This window comes from Vidua macroura, chromosome 2 (genome assembly GCF_024509145.1).
Source record: "Vidua macroura isolate BioBank_ID:100142 chromosome 2, ASM2450914v1, whole genome shotgun sequence".
Classification (NCBI taxonomy): Eukaryota; Metazoa; Chordata; class Aves; order Passeriformes; family Viduidae; genus Vidua; species Vidua macroura.
In genome coordinates this window covers 91,621,561-91,643,136 of record NC_071572.1, presented here as the reverse complement: position 1 = coordinate 91,643,136, position 21,576 = coordinate 91,621,561, and the positions used below count along the sequence as shown (strand labels likewise).

The following is a 21,576-nucleotide window of genomic DNA, read 5'->3' as shown; positions in this document are numbered from 1 at the left end:
GGTAACATACAGGTATGCTCACCATCACTCCCTCACACGTTGTCACAAAACGAGTGGTCTCCAGCAGAGATGGAGAGATGTCCCCACACTATTAAGGACTAACTGCTCACTGCCAGTGCTTCCATTTAGCATTTGGGCCCACTCACTGCAAACTTTGTTTTGAAAGATGGACTTTTTTTCCCAGTTAGGACACCTTTATCACATCTATCTTACCTTATCCCCAGACAGAACCACAGTGAAAGTGTTTATGCTCAAAGGTTAGATTCCTTTTATGTGTATGTTAATAAAGAAATAAGGGTAGCCCAAACAGCCAAGGAATGCTAACACCATTAACAGGATGAGAAGGTTTGGGTGTTTTTTCACTTCAGGGTAGCTTCTACTTAGGTACTTAATGGAGTTAATAGACTACCCAACTCTACACAGCTTGGGCATACTTTTTTCCCCAAGGTTTCACTCAATCTGGTCTACTCAACATGCCTGTCACCATTTTTTTTTCCACCATGAGAATTTATCCCCTTCTCCTCTTAATAAGAGTACATGGTATTTTTCATATTTCATATACTAAAATTTAATTTTGAATCCTTGACTTTGAATATTCATCAAGCGTGTGTTTCTTTCCCTTTTTAGTATAGCACAGTGACTGATCAAAACCTCATCCTCCTAGCTTTCTTTTGTGTCCAGAATCATCATCACCCCAGAAGCATATCCTGTTACCACAAAGTGCCATATTAAATGCACAGACAGGAGCTATATGCCAGCTTCTAATCAGAAGTTTATTTTGGAAGCAATTACATGACTTTCTAATAAACTGCTGTCCTGCTGGTACCCAAGCACATGCTGTACAGTGACCCCTGTATCAAAGAGAAAAGAAAAAAAGAGAAATCCATCAGTCTAGGAAACATTAATTGAACATACATATCTTTTGCTTCTTCAGCTATTGACCTGTTTAGAATAGGAGTATGTATTCCAAGTTTTCCATATAACTGTTCAACAGCAATCACCCAATATCCTGGTGGGGGCTGATCTGTACTCAAAAGTAAAATCAAACCAGAAGCTCTTCTAGTTTGTAGAAGCTTCCAAACTTAATTATTAACCTGTTCATAACATGCTAGAATTGCCTTACTTCTAAAGGGTGAGAAAAGAGAAAACAAATCTAATGAAACACACAGCCTACTCACCTCCTCATGTGGCATTAAACAACAGCCATGGGTTATAAAGATTAAATTCCTGAGGTGGAGTGAAAAAAGCTTTAAGTAATAAACCTCCTAGCAACAGGAGTCAAATGGGTCAGAAGGATTGTTCAAATATTGAAGTTCAACAAAATTCTACCACCTTAAAAAAAAGTGTGCCAGAAAATGTTTACAACAAGGAAACAAAGGGCGACATATCTTGTCATAGAATTGTTTAGATTGAAAAGATCAAGTCTGACCATTAACCTAGCATGGCCACATTCACCACTAACCCCTGTCCCTAAGCAGCAAGCCCACATTGTTTCTGAACACTTCCAGGGATAGTGACTCCCACCGCTTTTCTAGGCAGTCTGTTCCAGTGCATGACAACAAGCCTTTCAGTGAAGAATTTTTCCCTAATATTCAAACTAAACCTGCCCTAGGAGAACCTGAGGTCCTCTTGGGAACCTCTGGGAGAAGACACTGACACACACCAGGCTACACCCTCCTTTCAGGCAGCTGTAGAGAGTGATGAGGTCCCCCCAAGGCTCCTTTTCTCCAGGCTGAACACCCCCAGCTCCCTCAGCTGCTCCTCACAGGACTTGTGCTCCAAACCCTTCCCCAGCTCCGTTGCCCTTCTCTGGACACGCTCCAACCCCTCAATGTCTTTCTTGCAATGAGGGGCCCAGAACTGAACACAGGATTGGAGCTGTGGCCGCACCAGCACTGGGTACAGGGAGACGGTCAGCTCTGGTCCTGCTGGCAACACTACTACTGATACAAATGCACCTGTCCAAGCCATGAATAGCCAGTTTCTCCAGGAGGACACTGTGGGAGAACGTGTCAAAGGCTTTACAATAGTCCAAGCAGAAAACATACACAACTTTTCTCTTATCCACTGAGCTTGTCACTTTGTCACAGAAGATCAGATTGGTCAAGCAGGACCTGCCCTTCACAACCCCACCCGCTGGCTGGGCCTGATCCCTTGGTTGTCCTGCACATGCCACATGATGGCACTTGAGATAATTTGCTCCATGACCTTCCCCAACATTGAGATCATGCTGACAGGCCTGTAGTTCCTTGGATCTTTCTTCTGACCCTTCTTGCAGAGAGGTGAGTTCCATTTGTTGACCTCCAGTCAACCAGGACCTCCCTGAGTAGCCAGGACCGCTGGTAAATGATTGAAAGTAGCTCAGTCAGTTCTTTCACCAGCTCTTTCAGTATCTTTGGGTGGACCCCATCCAGCCCCACAGACTTGAAGATCTTTAAGTGGCACAGCAGGTCACTGACCATTTCACTGCACATGCTGCATGACAGCTACTCCCACAAGGGTCCTGTGGTGGCAGTATGTAACTGGCAGCCTCCTGCCACCTGATGAACATTCAACATTGAGCTCAGCAGAAATGATCCTGAATTGAATTAAAACGAGTTGCCCCATTCACAGCAGTAAACTTCGTGCCTTACATCCCCTCAGCTCTCCCCACACTTCATCCCTGTCACACCTCCATCCTCATTTGAAGGAACCTACCAGCCTAGTAGAGTGGAGATGGAATGTCACAGTTGTGCTGGAGTTCCATGGACACTGTCGTAGTGGGTAACAGCCGTCTTCCAGAGCTGCTGCGGGCATCGACTCTGTGTCACGCCCCTCCCCAAACCCAGGTGCCCATTTCCATGAGAAGCCATACCAGTCAATGACCATGATACTTTAACCATCCATCAGTGTCTGGAAACAGCAGCCACAGTGCTGGAAAGTACTAAATGAGAGGGAAGAGAGAAACAGCCTGACAGCACAATCCCAGCAGTTAGTCCCAAAAGTACATAATTTATTGCTGGAAATTTTTGCACAGAGATACTCTGACCCACTCCACCTTATTTCAATCTCCTCCCTCACAATCCACAAGAAAGAAGTAGCTAAGTGGAGTATCTACCTAATTGATTTGACAGAAACAGAGACACACGTGAGCGCCAAGAAAGTTCTGAATCAGAAAGAGGTTCCTGAACCAAGCAATCTGAGGCATAGCTCTTTCCCTTCTGCTGTCTTCATCGTAGGGAGAATGCTGAAGAAAAAACAAAGTTACTTCTAGTAAAAGAAAGAGGTCACATACGTAAGTTTATACCACAGCTGTACAACAACGTACAAACTAACAGAAAACCATGTCTTCCAGGTGGACTTGAACCTTCTTCCAGACCACACTCTTCTTTCTTTACAGAACAGATAATCTAGACTTGATTTAATTTCATGGTGTTTAAATATAGGTCAGCTTCTTAACCTCCTTTGTAGGAAACCAAGCCACACCTTGAATGCATTTGTATTTTACACTTTAATCGTATTAACATACCTTTAAATTGGGGTGAAAAATAATTTGGAAGTGTCTACAGTGCTGATCCCCAAAATCCATGGCTAAATTCAACCACCCAAGTCACAGTCTGGGAATATAATTATTTCAAATCCCATTTTGACTTCAGTTTGTACTACTATATCTGATTATTCTATTATATAATCACTTTTCGCTTAGGCTAAATTAAGGACAATTGCTGTTTAATTGGAAAAGAAAGATCACAGGTACCCAGGAGGCTCAGACTTTCCCAATTTACAAAGCCATTCCTAGTGCTGTGTTACATTACGCTATGATCCAGGCTTACATTGTGCACTGTGAAGGAATTCTAGACAACCCCACAAGACAATATCTCCCTTTGCCCCCTCTCCCTCCACACTTCCATCCAGGCTCAAGGCCTTAACTTCAGCAAGAACAATTCAGCACTATATGAATTCTAGGAAGAACAGTTCTACATATTAGCCAATGAGGTTTTTGTTTCTCCTAGAATGTAGGAGAATGACAGGAAATGATCTCTCAGATAGGCAAGTATGTATTACAAGGATCACAGCATTATTGTTTTATTGTTTGCACAATGGTAAGTTGCACATATGGACAAACAGTACACATTTGGAATTAGTTTCACAAATTAATACATTATAAGAGTCCAGTGGTTTAACATATTAACTATTAAAAAAAGCAGTAACAAAGAAATACAAACATTACAGTTTTGACTGCAGCCCAGTAAAAGTTTAAAAACAGGTTGAAATCAAAATAAACCATAAGCTTTATTTTTCTGTGACATTAAAAAGACCACATATCCCTTCCTAAGAGACTGCTCACAAAGATGCAATAACATACAAGTACAAAAGTGAAGAATTCTGTGCTCAGTTTCCCTTAATTTTATCAGATTAAGTGACAAACCAAACATTTGTCAAAGAGCAATCACTGCTGAATGCAGACACTTCCAAAACATACAAAATGGTAGTAATACTTTAACAATAGAAAACCAATGACAAAACCTCTACATAAAATCAACTTGGCTCCAAAGTTTCATGCTCACACATCAACCTGGTATCATTATTTGCAAAGAATCAATTGATCTATTATTTCCTTCTTAAGATATTTTCCTGGATATTCCTAGTGCACACCAAACTGGAGATGCAGAACAACAAGCTATGATGTTACAGTATGTAAGATTCATAAACTACTGCTGCAATAGCTTTAACCTTCAAATTACATCATTTTCCTTCTCTGTTCTTGAACAGCAAGTAACTGTACTACACCTTGTTTTAAAGCAGACGCCCAACTGCTTTTAAGGCAGTGCTGACGAGAAGTTCATGAAGCAACTTGGGTTTGTAACACTTTAATTTGGGTTTTCATTAGGACAATGCATCTTATCTCTCCCAAATGCAGGGAGAAGCTCATCCAGCCTGACAACTCCTGTTTGCACACAGACTTTGTGGCATCCTGAGCTTTCAGCTGAAATCTGGCAGCGCCCTACTCTTCAGCTCAGGAGAAAAACAAAACAGTTTGGGAACATTGCCTATGAAATGTCTGTGTCAAAATCTCAGATTCTTCTTTAGAGTTGGCTGCTAAATGGGCCAAGAAAAAACGTTAAAAAAAACCAAAACAGCCACTAATCACTACCTACCAAACTTCATAAAATAGTAAACATTGTATTTCAGCTGGTTTTAAACAACAAAACACAGAAGCAATGATGACACAGCCTGGGACCCACAATTTGAAATTCCTAGGAACATCAAGATATGGGACCACAGGGCAACATGAAGAAACCGAACACACAAAGAAAAGGAGATGTGTCTATGGGGGAAGGTATGCACATCTGTGTTTTATACATATATATATATACACATACATACACACAGATGTGTGCACTGTACTTGTATATATTTACATCCATATACACAAAAACACCCTGAAGTAGATTTAAAGGCCATATCCAGGAACAGAAGATATGAACTCTAGTATTTGTACTAGAATATATTTTATCTGTACAAAAAAAAGCAAATATGCATATATTCATATGGTATAAAGCTTATTAACAAAAAATATTCTGCTACTAACATTAGGTTAAATAGATGATTTTACAAGATTCTTTAATAATAATGCAGTATAGAACATTTCTAAAACTAGGGCCCAAAATAAAAATACATAAATGGGTTTCTATTCACAAGAAAATAGCTGTTCAATATGATTTCACTAGGGAAAAGTAGCAAAATTTTTATAAATCTCCTGGGATGCAATTTAATTAATGTATCAATCTACAAAAATAGACTTTTCAGATGAAGAAAGTTGATGCGCTTCCCCCTCCCTAAAAGAGGTGCCTATCTTTTCCCTCGCTTGTTTCCAGCTGGAGGTTTCTTCAGCTGAAGAAGTTGCCCTCCTGTCCCAAAGCCTGCAGATGCAGGATTAGACACCCCGAACGTCAGGCCAGCTGATGCTGTGATGCCAGGATTGCTGAAGTTAAACCCAGATGTAGTCGAGCTCCCAAAGCCTTATGGGGGAGGGAAAAATATTTTAAAACATCAGTTATATCACGATTGTAAATTCGTTCTCCTTGAATTTTTTCCACCAGCCACTTTATTACCAGCAGTTGTAACACTTTATACCAATGTGGATCAACAATGCTAAATCACATTGCTAGAGCGCTTGGACTTGCCATGGCAACTTGAATAATGCAGCACTAACAGAGACTACCTCAGTGAGTGCCAACAATGATATCCTAAATCACAAGTCTGTTATAGCATTACCCATATAAGAGTAGCACACAAGAGTCCCACTGAAACTGTACAACAGATGAACCATAATTCCTCAAGTTCTCAGCATAAACATGCAGTGCACTCCTATGGTGGGAGGGAAGGCAGCAGGTACAGGTGGACCACGGACCACTCACTTCACTCACAGCAGAGAAACAGCAAAGCTGGAGTTGAGTGCTCACTCTTCGTCCTACTGCCATGGCTACCTTGGCCTGCCTTTATAACATATGTGGCACTGACCACACATTAAATGTGAGGCAGAAAAGGCTCAAAAATCCTTGCCAGGATGTTTGTATTTAAAACCATCCTTTATGATAAACTAAAAAACAGCGCTGGAAACAAAGCTTTGGAAAAACTGCATGACTGGCTGAGCAAATTGTGCTATTTTAACTCCTTCACCCTCTTCTATCAAGGTAAACAAACTGAACATTTGGTGCAGCTGTGAAATAAGATAAGTTGGAAGAAGCCCCCCTACAGTTACCAGCAACAGTAACACTAACTCATTTCACTTTCTTTTATAAATTTGTATCAGTTATGCATAATCAACGTAGATAATAATTGCAACTATTAGAGAATGCTAGAAATTTCTCAAAGATTACTTTAAGAAGCAGAACTTCATAACTTCATTTTTTGTTGTCTCAAGAGACCACAAATTAATAAGTAAGACACCAGCAAGTTCAGATTTTAACAAAGAGCTTCATACAAGTTGTATATAAAAACCTGCAAACAATTAAGATAATAAGAAAAATGGGACTGGTTCACAATCAAGAAAGAGTGTATTCTCAATACGGGTTACTTTATATTGCTTCACTAGTTCTCTAGCAGACGGCTGAAGCAATCCTTTGGTCATATCAGTATCTTCAAGTCAATGCCTAAAATATTTTTGGAGTACAGAAATAAAAGCCCAGCTGGTTGTCTCATCAGAATCCTAAAGCAGCTCTCACAAGCCTGATGTCTTCTGTTCTCTCACTTGTTACTGACACTCTGCATTAAGAACTACTTCAAAACTTAACATGAAACTCTTCCTCCTGCAATGTCTGGACTTGGGTTACACACATCATCTTGTCAAGAAAATTCATGATCAACATTCCAGTAACTCATGCAGTTGTCTGCATAGAACTCATTGTCAGTGTAATGGTTGTGCAGATCTAGAGTGTGACTAATGATAGTGACTGATAGTGGTCATTTGGGTCTTGTCTAAATTTTGTGGGCTAATTTGTCTCTCATCCTAGGATGTAAGGGGTGAACACATGCAAGTGTTACTCCATTTCCCTGATAACTCTGAATCCCAGCTAAGATGGATCAGGGAATCTCATGAACAAAAAAAGTTACCTATTTACTTCATGTATGTGAGATAACAGGCAAGCATTGCTTCCTAGAAAACATAATGAATGCCATTCATAATAAAGCTGCATGTGACCTGTAGCGCCAGGAGGCAAGAGTAAAGTGTTCATAAATTACCTCCACCTTGCTGCTTCTAGATGGAAGGATTATTTTGAAGCAAGCAGGGAAGGCAGACTACACTTATTTGAGTAATATAACAGTAAACGATACATAAACTATGAGATAGAAGACTGAGAACATGCTTGTTAATTTAGATACAGCTTGTTATGTTAGAAGTGATATTAAGGGCAGCCATAAAAGTATAGAAAGGTAGCTGTGAAATTAATCTGTATGGTTTTCTCCTGTCACGGCAGCATAACAAGGCCAAGGTACCAAGTTTCGTTGGAAATAAAGCAAACCCTAAAGCTGAATGCTCAAATTAAAAATCTTCAAGATAAAAACTTAAACAAGATATATATTGAGTCTTATTCCTATTGCAAGAAAAGACAGTCACAAAATAGCTCAGTTTACATGGAAGACTCACAAAGTCTTGAACCATAGGTACAATGTGATCAACAATGTCCTTGCTGAAATTAGTATTATTTATGTGTGAACAGTGATTTTCAGGAAGTAAATGACAACCTGCCCTTTAAGGACACAGCCTCACATCTCCCTGGTGTTATGACCACACTTTATTCATTGGGCTTGTGCATTCACTTGTGCATCTGTGCTTCTATCAGCCCTTTAGCTTGGTAAGCCAAAGGTGAGTACACACCTTCCCGTAACAATATTTTTTAGTAATTTTAATACTACAGGGAGAAACAGCAGTTCATCAGATGGCAATCCATTCCTGCTTTCATCTCCCATACCACAATGGGTGCTCTAGATCAAAAAGTATTTCAAGAATACTTTGATTTATTATAGCCTCTGTATCTAAAAGCAGCTCATGGATTATATTAAGGTCTCTTTTTCAGCAGTATGAGTGCATCCAACCATGATCCCGCTTGATTATCTCTTATCTCATTTACTGAGGCTGCAATTCTTCAATAAAAATAAGTCTCCAACAAGAATTTTCAACTCAGATCTTCAAAGTATATTTAGCATCTGTTATCACAAAAATTGTGTTTGAACACTCCCCTTCCTCTTAACATTTTATTAAATTGTTAAATAAATTAAATTGTGATTTTTTTTCCTTTTCCCATTACTTTGAGAGTCTGAATGTCCTTTACAATAGCCCACTAAAATCAGCCTTTTTGGTTGTCATTAAATGAGTAAGAGTAGGAATTAAATAGGACTTGTTTTGGAGTCAGCTTTCTAGAGTGCCTCTGTGTGTTTCAGAGGGACACCTGAGACACTGTTCCATCTCACAACCGTGTCCACTAAAGAAACTGCAAGGAGACTGAAGCTGCTCTGCTTTTCATCTGCTGATGAACACAACAACCATTCCTGGATGAAGCCAAATTTACTATTAGAAGATGCTCAAAGACTATCACAGAGGACTCAGAATTTTTTCCTCAAACACAAAGTGAAACTGAGAAGAGCAGTAATACCACGACATACATTTTTGCATCTTTTAAAGCAATTAAACCTAACTCATAAAAATCAAACACTTGACAGAACCAATTTGGTGATCTATAATTTTAGTTTTAAGGTAAGATCAAACTGATGGAAAATCTGTGGAGTAGAGTTGGGGCAGCCTAAGCAGCCTGGAACAGAGTGTCTTGGAACACACACTTACCTAGTGTTCCCAGACACATTAGTCTGGGAAAATATTTAACTGCTCATATCTAAACCCAAGCAGCAACAACAGTGAATTCCATAATCCATATTCACCACACTTTCTTATCTTTTTCAAAGAAATAGATTCAAAAACAAGATGCAACCATTATACTCTAAGATAAACCAGAATATGCTTTCAGGATCCTGTCAATGATACCTAAGAAACAGGACACAACAAATTTAAAAGAACTAAATATAACCTAACTAGTCTCAGGTATCATTCAAGCCCATTTATACACCCTCAATAAAGTTAAAGACCATATGCAATCCAGGTGCTAAATGACATAAGGTTTTGGATACAAAAGATAAAAGTTAGTGTGTTTCTGGGCTACCAAAACTTTAAAAGTGGTTTCTACTCCATAATCCCAGTCTAGATAAGGATTTCATGACCACTTGATTTTCTAAGCAAAAAATGTCAGAAATTACATTTCACCTGTTTTTATTCAGTTACTTTCTGTAGCTGAGACTCTTTTGAGATAATTGCCAATCTTCATTTTATTGGGTGCAATCCCTTCATTTGTAAAAGAGACTGACGGCACTGACTCCATGACAAAGTCTGGTTTGAGGGAAGCTATCTAAATTGCCTCTGCACACCACCAACATAGCTAAGACATACTTGTTATTTATTTTGGCTTGATACCTCCTTAGTGATGGACAACTGATCCATACAAGTAGTTTTGTAATTCTATTTTTAATATGTTAAAAACTAAACTATTAACTTTGTAATCCAGCAGCTTTAAATGCTGCAATATTATTTAATATAGACTCAGGAACAATAGCCTACAAGATAAAAACATAAACAATCTTTAAATTATTTTTCATATTAAGAACTGAGTAAAAGAAGGCTGATGCTTGGACACCAAATACTGCAAAGAGATCCATCAAGAACCTACTAGGTTGTTAACATTCATGAATGTTACACAGCCAACTTAGCGAGCCATTTCCACCTCATAATGCAAAGCTTAAAGTACTTTACAGGCCTAGCAACTCATTACTAACCAAGGAGAAGCCAGAATACAAATCATAGCACTTCCTGGTAAATACCAGCAAAATGCTGTTTTAATAGCAGTTGATCAAACGTTTTTCTTGAGACATAATCCTCCTTCAATGTGCCATTGAAAAAAGATTGCAAGACAGACTATAGAAGCTATGTGCTTAGTAATAACTTAGTAAGCTATTATTCCTATTTAAAAGGTAAATAGGGATGCCACCTCTATTTCAGACTTATGAGTTAAGGCGCAATAGCATCCATATTTTATCGTCCCCCAAAAACCAAAATAGCTAAATGGGTACTGTGTAGTTGCCACAGAAATGCTTTCAAAGTAGTTAATAAAATGAATTATGAATATATACAGAGATACAATACATATAACTTACTATTCAAACTTAGACATTTTTAAGGAAACCACTGGGCTTCCAGAAAATAATTTTAACTTTATTTGTAAATAAAGTAAGTCAAATTACTAGTATATCTGTCGCTAATTTATATGCTAATTTCAATCAATAACTGATACCAATGCACTCAAGTGACAACTGCTCTTCTGTGTATGAGGCCGCATCTGATCTCCTGCTTCCTCTCCCAACTAGACAGACACCATGAAATGGGAAACATTAATGCTCACTCAACACTGTCTACATAGCAGACCTTTAACAGAACCCAAAAACTTATCTGAAAACGTGGCTCTAGCAAGTGAATAGTTATGTTAATAGTGATATACACAGGCAACTTTAAAACAATCAATTTCTTGGAGTGAGCACAGCAGTTTGATTATAAGACTTGCTTTACGATAAACTTGATTTTTGAATTCAAAAGAAAAAAACCAACCTGCACTTAGACTTCCTGATGGTTTACTTGTAGTTCCAAACCCAAATGATGACGCTCCTGTGGCACTACTTCCAAAGGCAGAGCTACTTCCAAATCCTAGTAGAATAATAGTAAAGACATACAACAAAAAAAAATTACAGACACAGCAAATAAAGGACACATAGGCTTTAGGTGAGTATTCTAAACTCAAACATAATTCTAAGCATTTTTGGTATACAAATATTCCTATGATTATTGTCTGAAGAGTATTTATCTCTGACACGGCATTGTGTTAAAAAAACAGTGCAAACTGGAAAGCATTGAGAAAACTACTACCTTCAAAATCCAAAACTGAGTAAAGGAAAAATTATAAAAACAGGTGGTGTGAACTATCAATCAGAGTTTAAGAAATTTCTATTGAATTGCTGTTAAATTGGCAGGAAATGGTAACCAAATGAGCTAAAACTAAAAAATTTCAGATACAAGTTACATGATTTTTATTACAGAAAGTCACAATCTTCATCTACAACTCCAGAAAAAATAATTATGCTTAAAACAGAGTAACCATTTTGTTCAGTTTACACTTGGCTTACTTTAGAGTCATTCGCCTTTCAGGTTATTAGGGATCAACTTGATCCAGGAAAATACAAAATAGTTTAAATAGAGAATAGAAACAAATTTCACAGTATTTAATGTGAAAAATCGTTATAAAAAGGGCAGCCATAAATTTATAGCTGTCAAAATTTAATTGTTTTTTTTTGTAATTGATATTCATAATTTCATGATTTAAATTTTTTGAGGTTTCAAATTGTGTTATTAATATGAGGTCACTCTGAAGGAAAAGTAAATTGATATTTGCAGTTTGAAATAGAGGGCAGACAGTAAGAACTGTAAGAAATGTATATACTCTGATTTTAGCTGTCTCAGGTTTTCAAAAAGAGAACAGTATTTGTATTTATGTTTGAGGAAATCGTGCTCCCATCTTAAGTTTCAAGCATTAGGAAAAATCCTGCAAACTGAGCCTTTACCATTCCTTTACAGAAATATTTTTGAGATTTTAAAACCAGTAAGGACTGAACACACTATCTGGAGCAGTGTTCTCAAGTTTTCTGACATTTTTAAATCAAAGGGGTATTAAGAGTAAGTAATGACAAGTATAATTTCTGTGTAAGACAGTTCATTTAAATGACACACTCTTTTGTCCTATCTAGGTTGAAATTCTTTACCAATGATCAGGCAAATTATCTGCAAATATTGACTAAACCATAGGATCTATGCTAATAATTTGTATACTTAAATGTAAAAGGCTCTGTTTATCACTGTCAAAGTACACAGAACATTAATCAAGGAAAGAGAGCAAATTTCCCCAACTAAATTAGCACTTCCAGAGCCTACACAAGAAGTTGTCCTGTTCAAAAACCCAAATCCCTAAGATTAAAATCCCAAAGAAACTTAAGCAATCATTCAGCCAATTTGTTTCCAAGAACACACCTACAGGCTATTTTGCAGGTATGTATTTATTCTTCTATATTTGCTTCTATCAGAGAGTCTTATGGATTTGTTAAGACATTTTGCAAATTAATGATGCAAGCAAATACCTTCCTAGGCAGAGAGCTAGGAAAAAAAAGAGAATACAAGTCAGGGTTTTTGGATAAAACTAAAAGCAGTTGGAATGTTCATTTATTTACATATGTAAGACTGGTGAAGAATCTTTAGTCTACAACCTTTTCAGCAGAAATGGAAGAAATTTATGTTTGTTTTGTTTTTTTTTTTTTAAGGCATTTAAAACATTGCAGTAAAAAATGGTAATTCCAAAGTAATTTCCTTTTAGCTCATTATTTTTACTTTTTTTCCTGTTTAGGTATACATATTTTCTTTTATCTGAAAACACTTAAAATCTGATGAGAAGGGACACAGGTAGATTTAAAGGTATTTTCAAGGCGATTATTAAAGGTAAATCTCATGTAATGTTCAGGTCACATCATCTTCCCAATACTGAGTGATGCTTAATTATTTTAAATACATTACAACACTGACTCATACGTTCGGCTCATAGGCAAAATGTAGGAATGGGGACAGAGGCTGCAGAGAAGGGAGGATGAAACAAGAAAAACCATATTATGTTTGTGCTCAGCACATGTAACAATTTTTTTTGCAGATCTTATTAAAACTCCAGAAAACATTATTATCTGTAGGAACCCTGACCTATACATACAGGAAACTTACATGCCGATGAGATTCTGCTAATCACTTAAATTCTATCTGTAGCTCTAGTGGTGAGAACACATTACATGTAAAATAAAAGGTCTACATTAACTTTGAATTTTTTTTAATATCACCTACTTTTTCACAGTTATACGTCCTCCTGGGATATCATTCCCACCAGCACTATTAACATTTTGATAAGTATTTTTCCCTCTCTTTCATATATTGCTTTTTCAGCTGGGGGAGAGACTTTTTCTCCACCTCTGCACTGAGGCACAGAGTGAGTGCTAAAGGAAATAGATTTCAGCATCACAGAACTGCAGTAACTTTTTAGCATTTATTCTTATTTTAATACAAGCAGAAATGGGTCTCTATAGTTAAAAGGTGAAAAACTTCCACAGATTACCTACAGTGTGCTCTAATGTCTCAGATGCCTAACTTTCATATAGGTAAAATTCAGTCAAGTTGTAGTTCCAACACACTTGATGTCCTTCCCTAGCTTTTAGAGCACACTCTCTCTGTGATTACCTAATCCTGTTCATGTTGAGGTTTCACTACAATGGCTTAGCCCTAGCAACTCCTTCTTCAAGGCAGGAAGAAGCCTGGAAAGCACAGACCTGACAAATTGTAAGGTCTTTCTCTGAAACAGATAATCCTCTTAGTGGAGTTAAAGGTTTGCAAGAGATTCAGCTGTGCGGTATAATAACTCAATGAAAGATTAGAAAAGTTAAAGTGTACCTCCAAGGCTTGAAGAACCTAAGCCACTTGATTGCAAGCCAGTGCCAATACCTGAGCCGAATGGCGTTCCAAAACTAACTCCCAGAGATGGCTGTGGCCCTGGTACAAAAAAAATGAGAACAAACTTGCCTTACTCTTTGATAGTAAAGAGGTCCTTTATTTACTTATTCAAGTATTTGATAATGTGAACATCATTGCTTTCAACAAATCCCATTAAGAACCCAGATTTTACCTCATCAAAATTTCTCACTTAACTACCTCTACATTAACTGCCTCTACATTAACTTGTCAACAACCTAAGAAAATACTGATTGTAGTAAGGTGAAACTAACCAAAACTAATAACAAAAACATAATTTAGTATTTTTAGAAGTTAAACAGTCTCACCTTAAACTTTAAAATGTTAATCAAAACCTTGAGAGAACTCATAGGTAACAACATTTTGATACCTGTATTAATGGAATCAGAGTAAGGGAGAACTTTTAAATTAGAAACATAAGAACTGACACTAATGTAACTAAACCTGTATTACCTAAAATTAATAAATAGGATTCTTCAAAACTACTCAAGTATTCCATCCAAATTTAAACAGAACACTAAGATAAAAAACAAGACAATGACTTTATTTTATTAAATTTATTGTTCATTTTTAAGCAAGTCAATTACACAGTAACATGACAATTCATTTTTTTCCACACAAGTGATAACTGAGTTCTGTTAAGCTCTGCTACATAACACCATTCAATAAGGTAAACTAGTCAAACCACCTGTTTAAATAACCATTTACAAAAGGCACAGTTCTGTGTACCTTAATGAATTAGATACATTCAAAATTTCAGAGTTTGTTCCATAATTTAAAAAAAGCTGACAGTAATTTCCCTGCATATTCACATTAAGATGCAGGGCTGTCAAAAAACAATTTCAGTCTGCCAAGATGAAATTTACAGTCTCAGTTCCTTTTTTTACCTTAACCTTGGGGAATAAAGAATCAAATTCCTAGCCCATCACTAACACATTTTAAAATAATTAATTCTGATAAATAATTAATATATTTTGACAGTTTTCACAGTACAATCTTCTATTCCTGTCTTTTTCAAACAGTTTTCAGTGCACTATTTTAAAAGTTTAACCATTAGAGATAAAATACAGTGCCAAACTCTTAATCCACAGACATCTGCACCTCTGCTCAAGATGGCCTTCTCCATCTTTGAACATACTTGACATCCTATATCTGTGAAAGTGATGATTTATTCAAATATTACTATAAAGCTCAGATGATTTTGACCTTCTTCCTAAACCATTACAACATCTGGGCTATTTTAATTCAAAATTTCCTGTTACTAATATTTATACAGAGTTTAAAATGTGAATATTTCAAGCTCTTAAAATAATTTCAGTATTTGAAGATTTAAATGGAAAATCATTTTGAATCAAGTGAAAGGCACTGTATGTTGAAAAGTAACAACTTTTGCTAGGAACACAAAATTCTTACGTGATCCAAGCTGAATAACATCTGTATACTCCAAGTAGTGTTAAAAATAAATTTTAAGGCCAACTAAAGTTGTTGGCCTTCAGTCTCTGCTTAGCAGGAAATAGTTGGAAAATCCACGCTATTTCTTCCACTTAAAAAAAAGTATATCAGATGTTGCAATTACAAATTTCCACAAATTTCAAACTAAAGTTGTTTACATCCAGTTTAAATACTGATACATCTACCTAGCAGCTCTTAAAAAATAAGAAATTGACAATAAAAAACCAAAACCCCCTACACAAGTCAGTGAGCTAATTAACTGAAAGAACCCAAAAACACGTATCCAGTTCCTTCGCAAGTACACAGGTTTCTGTCTCAGTAGGAGGCACTGTTAGTGGAAGACCTTATAAACAAAACACTACAGTCCTCCAGGCCAAGCTTTTTACCGAATGCAACATGCTTTTTTTAGAGCCAGTATAAAACATTATACTAAAACACCTCAGATCATATAAAACAGGATCTTATGTCTTAGGCTAATAAACTTTTTATTGAGCAACAGCATATGATATTTGTTGATTTTGTACCATAATGTTCTGAAGGTATCATCACTGCTTATAGTTCCTATAAGTGAACATAATCTTCAATAGCAGAAGACTAGTAACACTCTTTGATGCTGAGAGTATTAGCAAGAAAAAAATGGCACTTCCGGCTATTACAGGTACAAGACAAATTCTTTATAACAAGTATTTTAACATTTTAGAACTTGATGTATTTGCCCTGTAGAGCACTTCAGTTTAATGAATAGGACCCATTACAGAGAGCCAGACAGGTCAGACAGATTTCCTACTGATGTTCTGCAATTTTTTAAATTACAGCTGGACTAAACAGTGAGTAAATTTAGCATTACAATTTAGATCTTATTCTTATAAAGTAATACACTGGTTAATTTTAACCAAAGTCAATATAAAACCACATAATAAAAAGTTTAAGTGCTGTAAAATTTGAGTATCCTTTCCCATTATAACTTCAGCCTCACACTGAGATAAGTCAAAACATAAAAGTGTGCTAACAGCTTCATAATGCTTTGACTAACTTTGTACTTCACCTGTTAAGGAAAGAGTGAGTTTCTTAGGGGGTTATTTCTATATGAGAAATTGTAAGCCTAAAGAAAAGCATTTTTTTAAGACAATTTAGTCTTACCCAAAAAACATCAGTTGCAGCCTCATGCATTTACAGGTCTCGGTGCACTAGGCTTTAATTTTCTTTGAAATCTTACATTGTGATCCCATCAACAAGAATAGGTAGATTAGCCACCACCATTGTAACTTCCATGCTATTCAAAATTGCTCAGGGAGGGAGCAGATGAGGCAGCGTTTAAAACTATCTGCTACTGCAGAAAATCATGACCAGCCTCACTGATACCAAAAAAGCTGTGCTCAGAATGGAAGTGCCAAGCTAGGGAGAAAGGTTGTGTACAGCCAAAACGTAAGCATAATTTCAATAAGTCTAGCTTTAAAAAACTGCACAAGAATTGTGCTTTAATGTGCACACCACAGTCCTGATGTCTTGATTATCCATCCAAGGTGAGCAGTGGAGTGCATTTTTGCTCCCTTTCTTCCATATGGCCAGGACTCACTGGCTTTATTTATTTCAACAGATGCCAGAAAGGTCTTGGCATACAGAGAGAACACAGGGTGCATACCTACACCCAGGAACTGGGGAAACATTCCCTGATCCCACAGCTTAGATGTAGCTACTAAACTTTTGACTTCTGAAAATAAATGTAAAATAAATTATTATTTATCTTTTTCAGAGAAAGAACAGTAACTAACTCTAAGTTAATCTTACTAAATACTTAACCATGTAAACATCAAATATTTTTTAAAAGAGACTAAGCATCCTGATCCCTCAATACTAGAGTACTATATATTACATTTTTCATCAAGAACTTTATAAAGGCCAGATTAATTTTCTTGTTTAATTCTCATTTTCAAAAACAGCATTAGCAGATCAGGTATTACACAGACATCCCTTACCCCTTCCTTTACATACACCTCTTTTCATAGCCTTTTTTCTCAGAACCTTTTCCCATCCCTCATCTATCCCACCCTTCAAGATCCAGATCTTGCAAAGAAACATGTATGATTTTAACTTCTAGCAGATAGTATATCCAATTCGTAACAACATAACACAAAACTAAAACATGCAGCATTTGCATTACTACAGCAAATGGCCATCTGAAAATTCAAGCAATAAAAAGGAAATGAAGAGGAGGCAATCCTTAAAGATTCTTGCAAAACTGAAAGAACAGATTCTTCTTCTCCAAAACAAGAAGGGGCAGCCTTAATCTGAAACTAGCAAAAAGTCAAGCACTGAAATGAGTCATTTAGGAAAATTATGAAATGTTTCCATCTAACAAGCTTTTAGGACTTCAAGGTATCTTTGAAATAGTTTAGGCCTGACTAAATCTACTTTTGATCTAGAGAGAACTGCAAGTACCTTTTTCTTTCATCTAACCCTAAAGAGTTTTAAGTATTCTTAAAGTGCTACTCAGAACATCTATCTATTTCTATTTCTTCAGGTCCTCCAGTGAGTTGCACAGAGGGTAAAAGTATTCCAACTGAATAAGTAGCAAAAATATTGTTGTCTACTTCTGTTGGCATGTTTGATAAACGTTAATGGCTTTGTTCTATCTGCATCACACTTGTAGTTGGCACAATTTTGGGTTTTGAAATACTCTGTCAAAACAACCACGAAAAAAAGAGACAAACCACAAAACAACCTTCACACACTCCCATTTGTTCCTTTCACTACAAAATGTTACAAAATATCTCAAGGTATAGAGTCACATTACCTCAGTTAAGTTGGTACAGGCCAATTCTGCCATTTGTTTTTTTTTCCCTCCTCTCTTCGTTCCTATTACTAAGAGAATATTCACAAAGTCATGCCATAAGTGGCTTAAGTTTATTGAAGTTATTAGCAGTTCCCTTGAATCTGGACTAGGAAGTTCAGGAACTTCAAATCTCTCACTTCAATTCATAAAAATGAAGAAATGATTTTAAATGTGACATCCCAAGTGTATGACTTTCATAAACTACTAATCCTGTAATGACCATGGAGAATCTTTAAAAAAACAAATATAAGATAAGGAAAAAGATGAAGAGTAAATTACTTTGGCAATATTAGGCTGCACGAGCAGTGTGCAACAATACTACTACCTGTATTAAAACCTCTGAAGTGTAACATTATATTAACTCATGTTTTCTGTTTAAAACCAAACCCTTTTGAAGATACCACTTCAACAAAATTTCAATGGATTAACATAGCAACAACAGAAAGACTGTGGTCTATTACTGAAATTCTGAAAAGTAGTATTTCACAAAGATTTTGGTTTCTGTTCAAAGTAGTTTGGCATACTTATAATTTAAACCCATCTCCCTGCTGTTTAGAAGGGTGTGGGCTGGAAGCATATTGTATTTCTCTTATGAAAAGGCAAGGATAGCCTAATAATATGTCAAACTTAACATGGTTGCTGCATATGTCTTTAATTAGCATCATTCAAATTAACACTGCTGTTACAAGACCAGAGAAAGCATTATCGCTTTCAATACACCTATGTGAATAACATTTTGGAAAATTAAAGGTAGAATGAAGCTACCAATACTTTTCTTAATTTGCTGACAGATATATATCCCTGTTCAAGTAAAATTAAATGGAATTAACCTTATTTCTGTTCCCTGATGACATATAAATTCAGTTGTCTGTATTCTGAAATCCCTCTCAGAGAGCATTGGTGAGTATAAGAATGTCAATTAAGGTGCCTTAAATTATTCCTTTGCCATATGTATCTGTTCTTTATTTGCAGTGGGTCATGCATTTCCTCTTTTAGTCTTCCTCTTACTCACATGCACAGGCAGAACCAGTGACCCACTCTACTTTCTCTACTAATTATTCACAATAGTAGAATGGCCAGCAAAATGCTCCAATGTCATACTTACACAAAAGAGTTGGCTACAAAATAAGCCAGGCATTTGACTTCCTATTCGACAGAGATTTGTTTCACTATCCTTCCTGTTCTACAGCATTTTTCATTTTACAGTTCCAAAGTGCTATATAAAAATGCATTATTAATTTTACATAAAGAAAAGATAGTATGCATTTAGATATTCTCTCCTCTCCAATTTAAAATAATTTACTGTAATGATACAATTTCTGGAAAGAGGCTATACTATGAGTATTCAGAGATGTTACTTAAGAGTGAAGACTCACATTCCAAGGGGTAAGTTAGAACAATACAGTAAGTAAGTATCACTAATACAAGTAAATTCACAAGATTAAGTATCTGTTGTATAATTATTGCTAAGTCTACCCTGCATTTTTCTATTGGCTAGGTATCAGTAACTTCGCTCATCACAACATTTAGATTTTTAGTCAAACACAAAGGAAGACCTCATAGAAAATGTGACACAAATTTACTATTGTTGTAACGCTAATAATCTATAACTTGAATGCACTCAGACCTGTAGCAGGCTGCTGCTGCTGAGTAAGTGTTGCAGCCATTGCAACGGCTGCTGCATTTGGTATGTTGCTGAAAGGGGTCGGTCCAGTGGTAACGCGTGGCGCGCTTTGCCACTTCTTAGCTTCTGTTCGTCTTGCCTCAAACACATCCATGGCATCTCCCAGAAAGCTTTTCCTGTAGCCAAGGTATTGGTCTTTGAGCATCTGAAGGGGATGGGAGGAAGCCATTTTAGTTCCATGTATCAGACAAACTCTTAACTTAGTAAGGAAAGAGACACTGAGTTACAAATAACATTTTCTAAAAGAACAAAGAAAAACCCACAAAAAACCAAACCAACAAACACCACCACCAAAATAAATGAGAAGCTCCCTCCATAACCCAAAAAACCTTGTCAGGCTATGAGATAGAAATAACTAGTTTGCAACAGCTACAGCCAGTACAGGTTGCATACTTAAATGCTGCAAAGCCATTGAGGATAATGGATACCATTCAGTATGTCAGCCTAAGTCTTTCAATGTTGGAGCAAATCACAATTCAATTTGTATCACTGTACTTAGCTGACCCAAGAGGAAAAATAAAGCCACATTACTAGCTTATAAAATGACACACTTTTCTTCAGTGCTACCTTTTCACCATGGAGTCTGCTTTTGCTCCCCTATCACCTTCACTTGTGTTTCTTTCCTTCCTTTCACTCTTGCATTTCTTATTACACAAGCTAAAGAAGCTACCAAAATTTAAAAATTCACTCTTGTTTCTGATGTATTTCATTAGCAATGTAACACAGTCCAAATGCAATAGATCATTCTGCCTTAGGGTAACAGGTAGCCCAAATCTCTTGCGTTATGACCCTTTTCCCCCCTCAAAACTCCACCACTTTCTGTGGCAATAGCCCAGCTTGGTTTGTTCATCATGAACAATTTCTGTGTGTCACAGATGAGGAATCTACAGATATCTTGCAGAACAAAAATTAAATAAAAAGCTTTAACTAGATAACTGATAATTATTTCCATCTTACAACAGGAAATCTTTAAGTGAAATGGATTTATTAAAGGACAATAGTTTCCAGTTTATGGAAGGGATACTATGGTCCTGTGTTCCTGGCTAAGCATGTTTGTTTCCTCAAAGAGGAGTTTAGAGTTCAAAAACTGACTCAGGATTTGAACAGTTGTAATTCCAGATCTACCAGCAACAGCAGGAACCACATTATCACATTATCATTATCACATCAGAACTGCTGTCTTTGGAGAGAAAAGGCAATTGTAGAATTCTGATGGGATTTAATACAATGCCATACCGACTGCCCTGAAAGTTGACAAAAGCCTTAGAAATCATAAAGCAGTTCTTAAGGCTATGCTATGCTGAATGATTTAATAACATTACCTACTCGAATTGTGCCCAAGCACACTTACTTTTCATCAGGCAAAGAAATGAACTGTGATCACAGCTCTGCCTTCCACAAACCATATCACAACCA

General features: G+C 36.6%; 1 protein-coding gene across 6 annotated transcripts in view; it reads right to left on the bottom strand.

Moving 5' to 3' along the window:
* Positions 1-748: 748 nt before the first annotated feature.
* Positions 749-21,576, bottom strand: part of NUP58 (nucleoporin 58) — a 39,498-nt gene continuing 18,670 nt past the window's right edge. For 2 of the 6 annotated variants that reach the window (XM_053971415.1, XM_053971416.1), the window contains exons 13-16: positions 20,104-20,305; positions 14,114-14,212; positions 11,192-11,287; positions 4,037-6,002 (exon numbers count right to left, since the gene is read on the bottom strand). In XM_053971415.1, the coding sequence (XP_053827390.1) occupies positions 5,833-6,002; positions 11,192-11,287; positions 14,114-14,212; positions 20,104-20,305 (567 nt within the window). In that variant the 3' untranslated portion in view covers positions 4,037-5,832. Of the gene's footprint in view, positions 852-2,697; positions 3,227-4,036; positions 6,003-10,788; positions 10,950-11,191; positions 11,288-14,113; positions 14,213-20,103; positions 20,306-21,576 lie in introns of those variants that run through there. The other 4 variants (XR_008435902.1, XR_008435901.1, XM_053971417.1 and 1 more) reach the window with 4 other exon arrangements.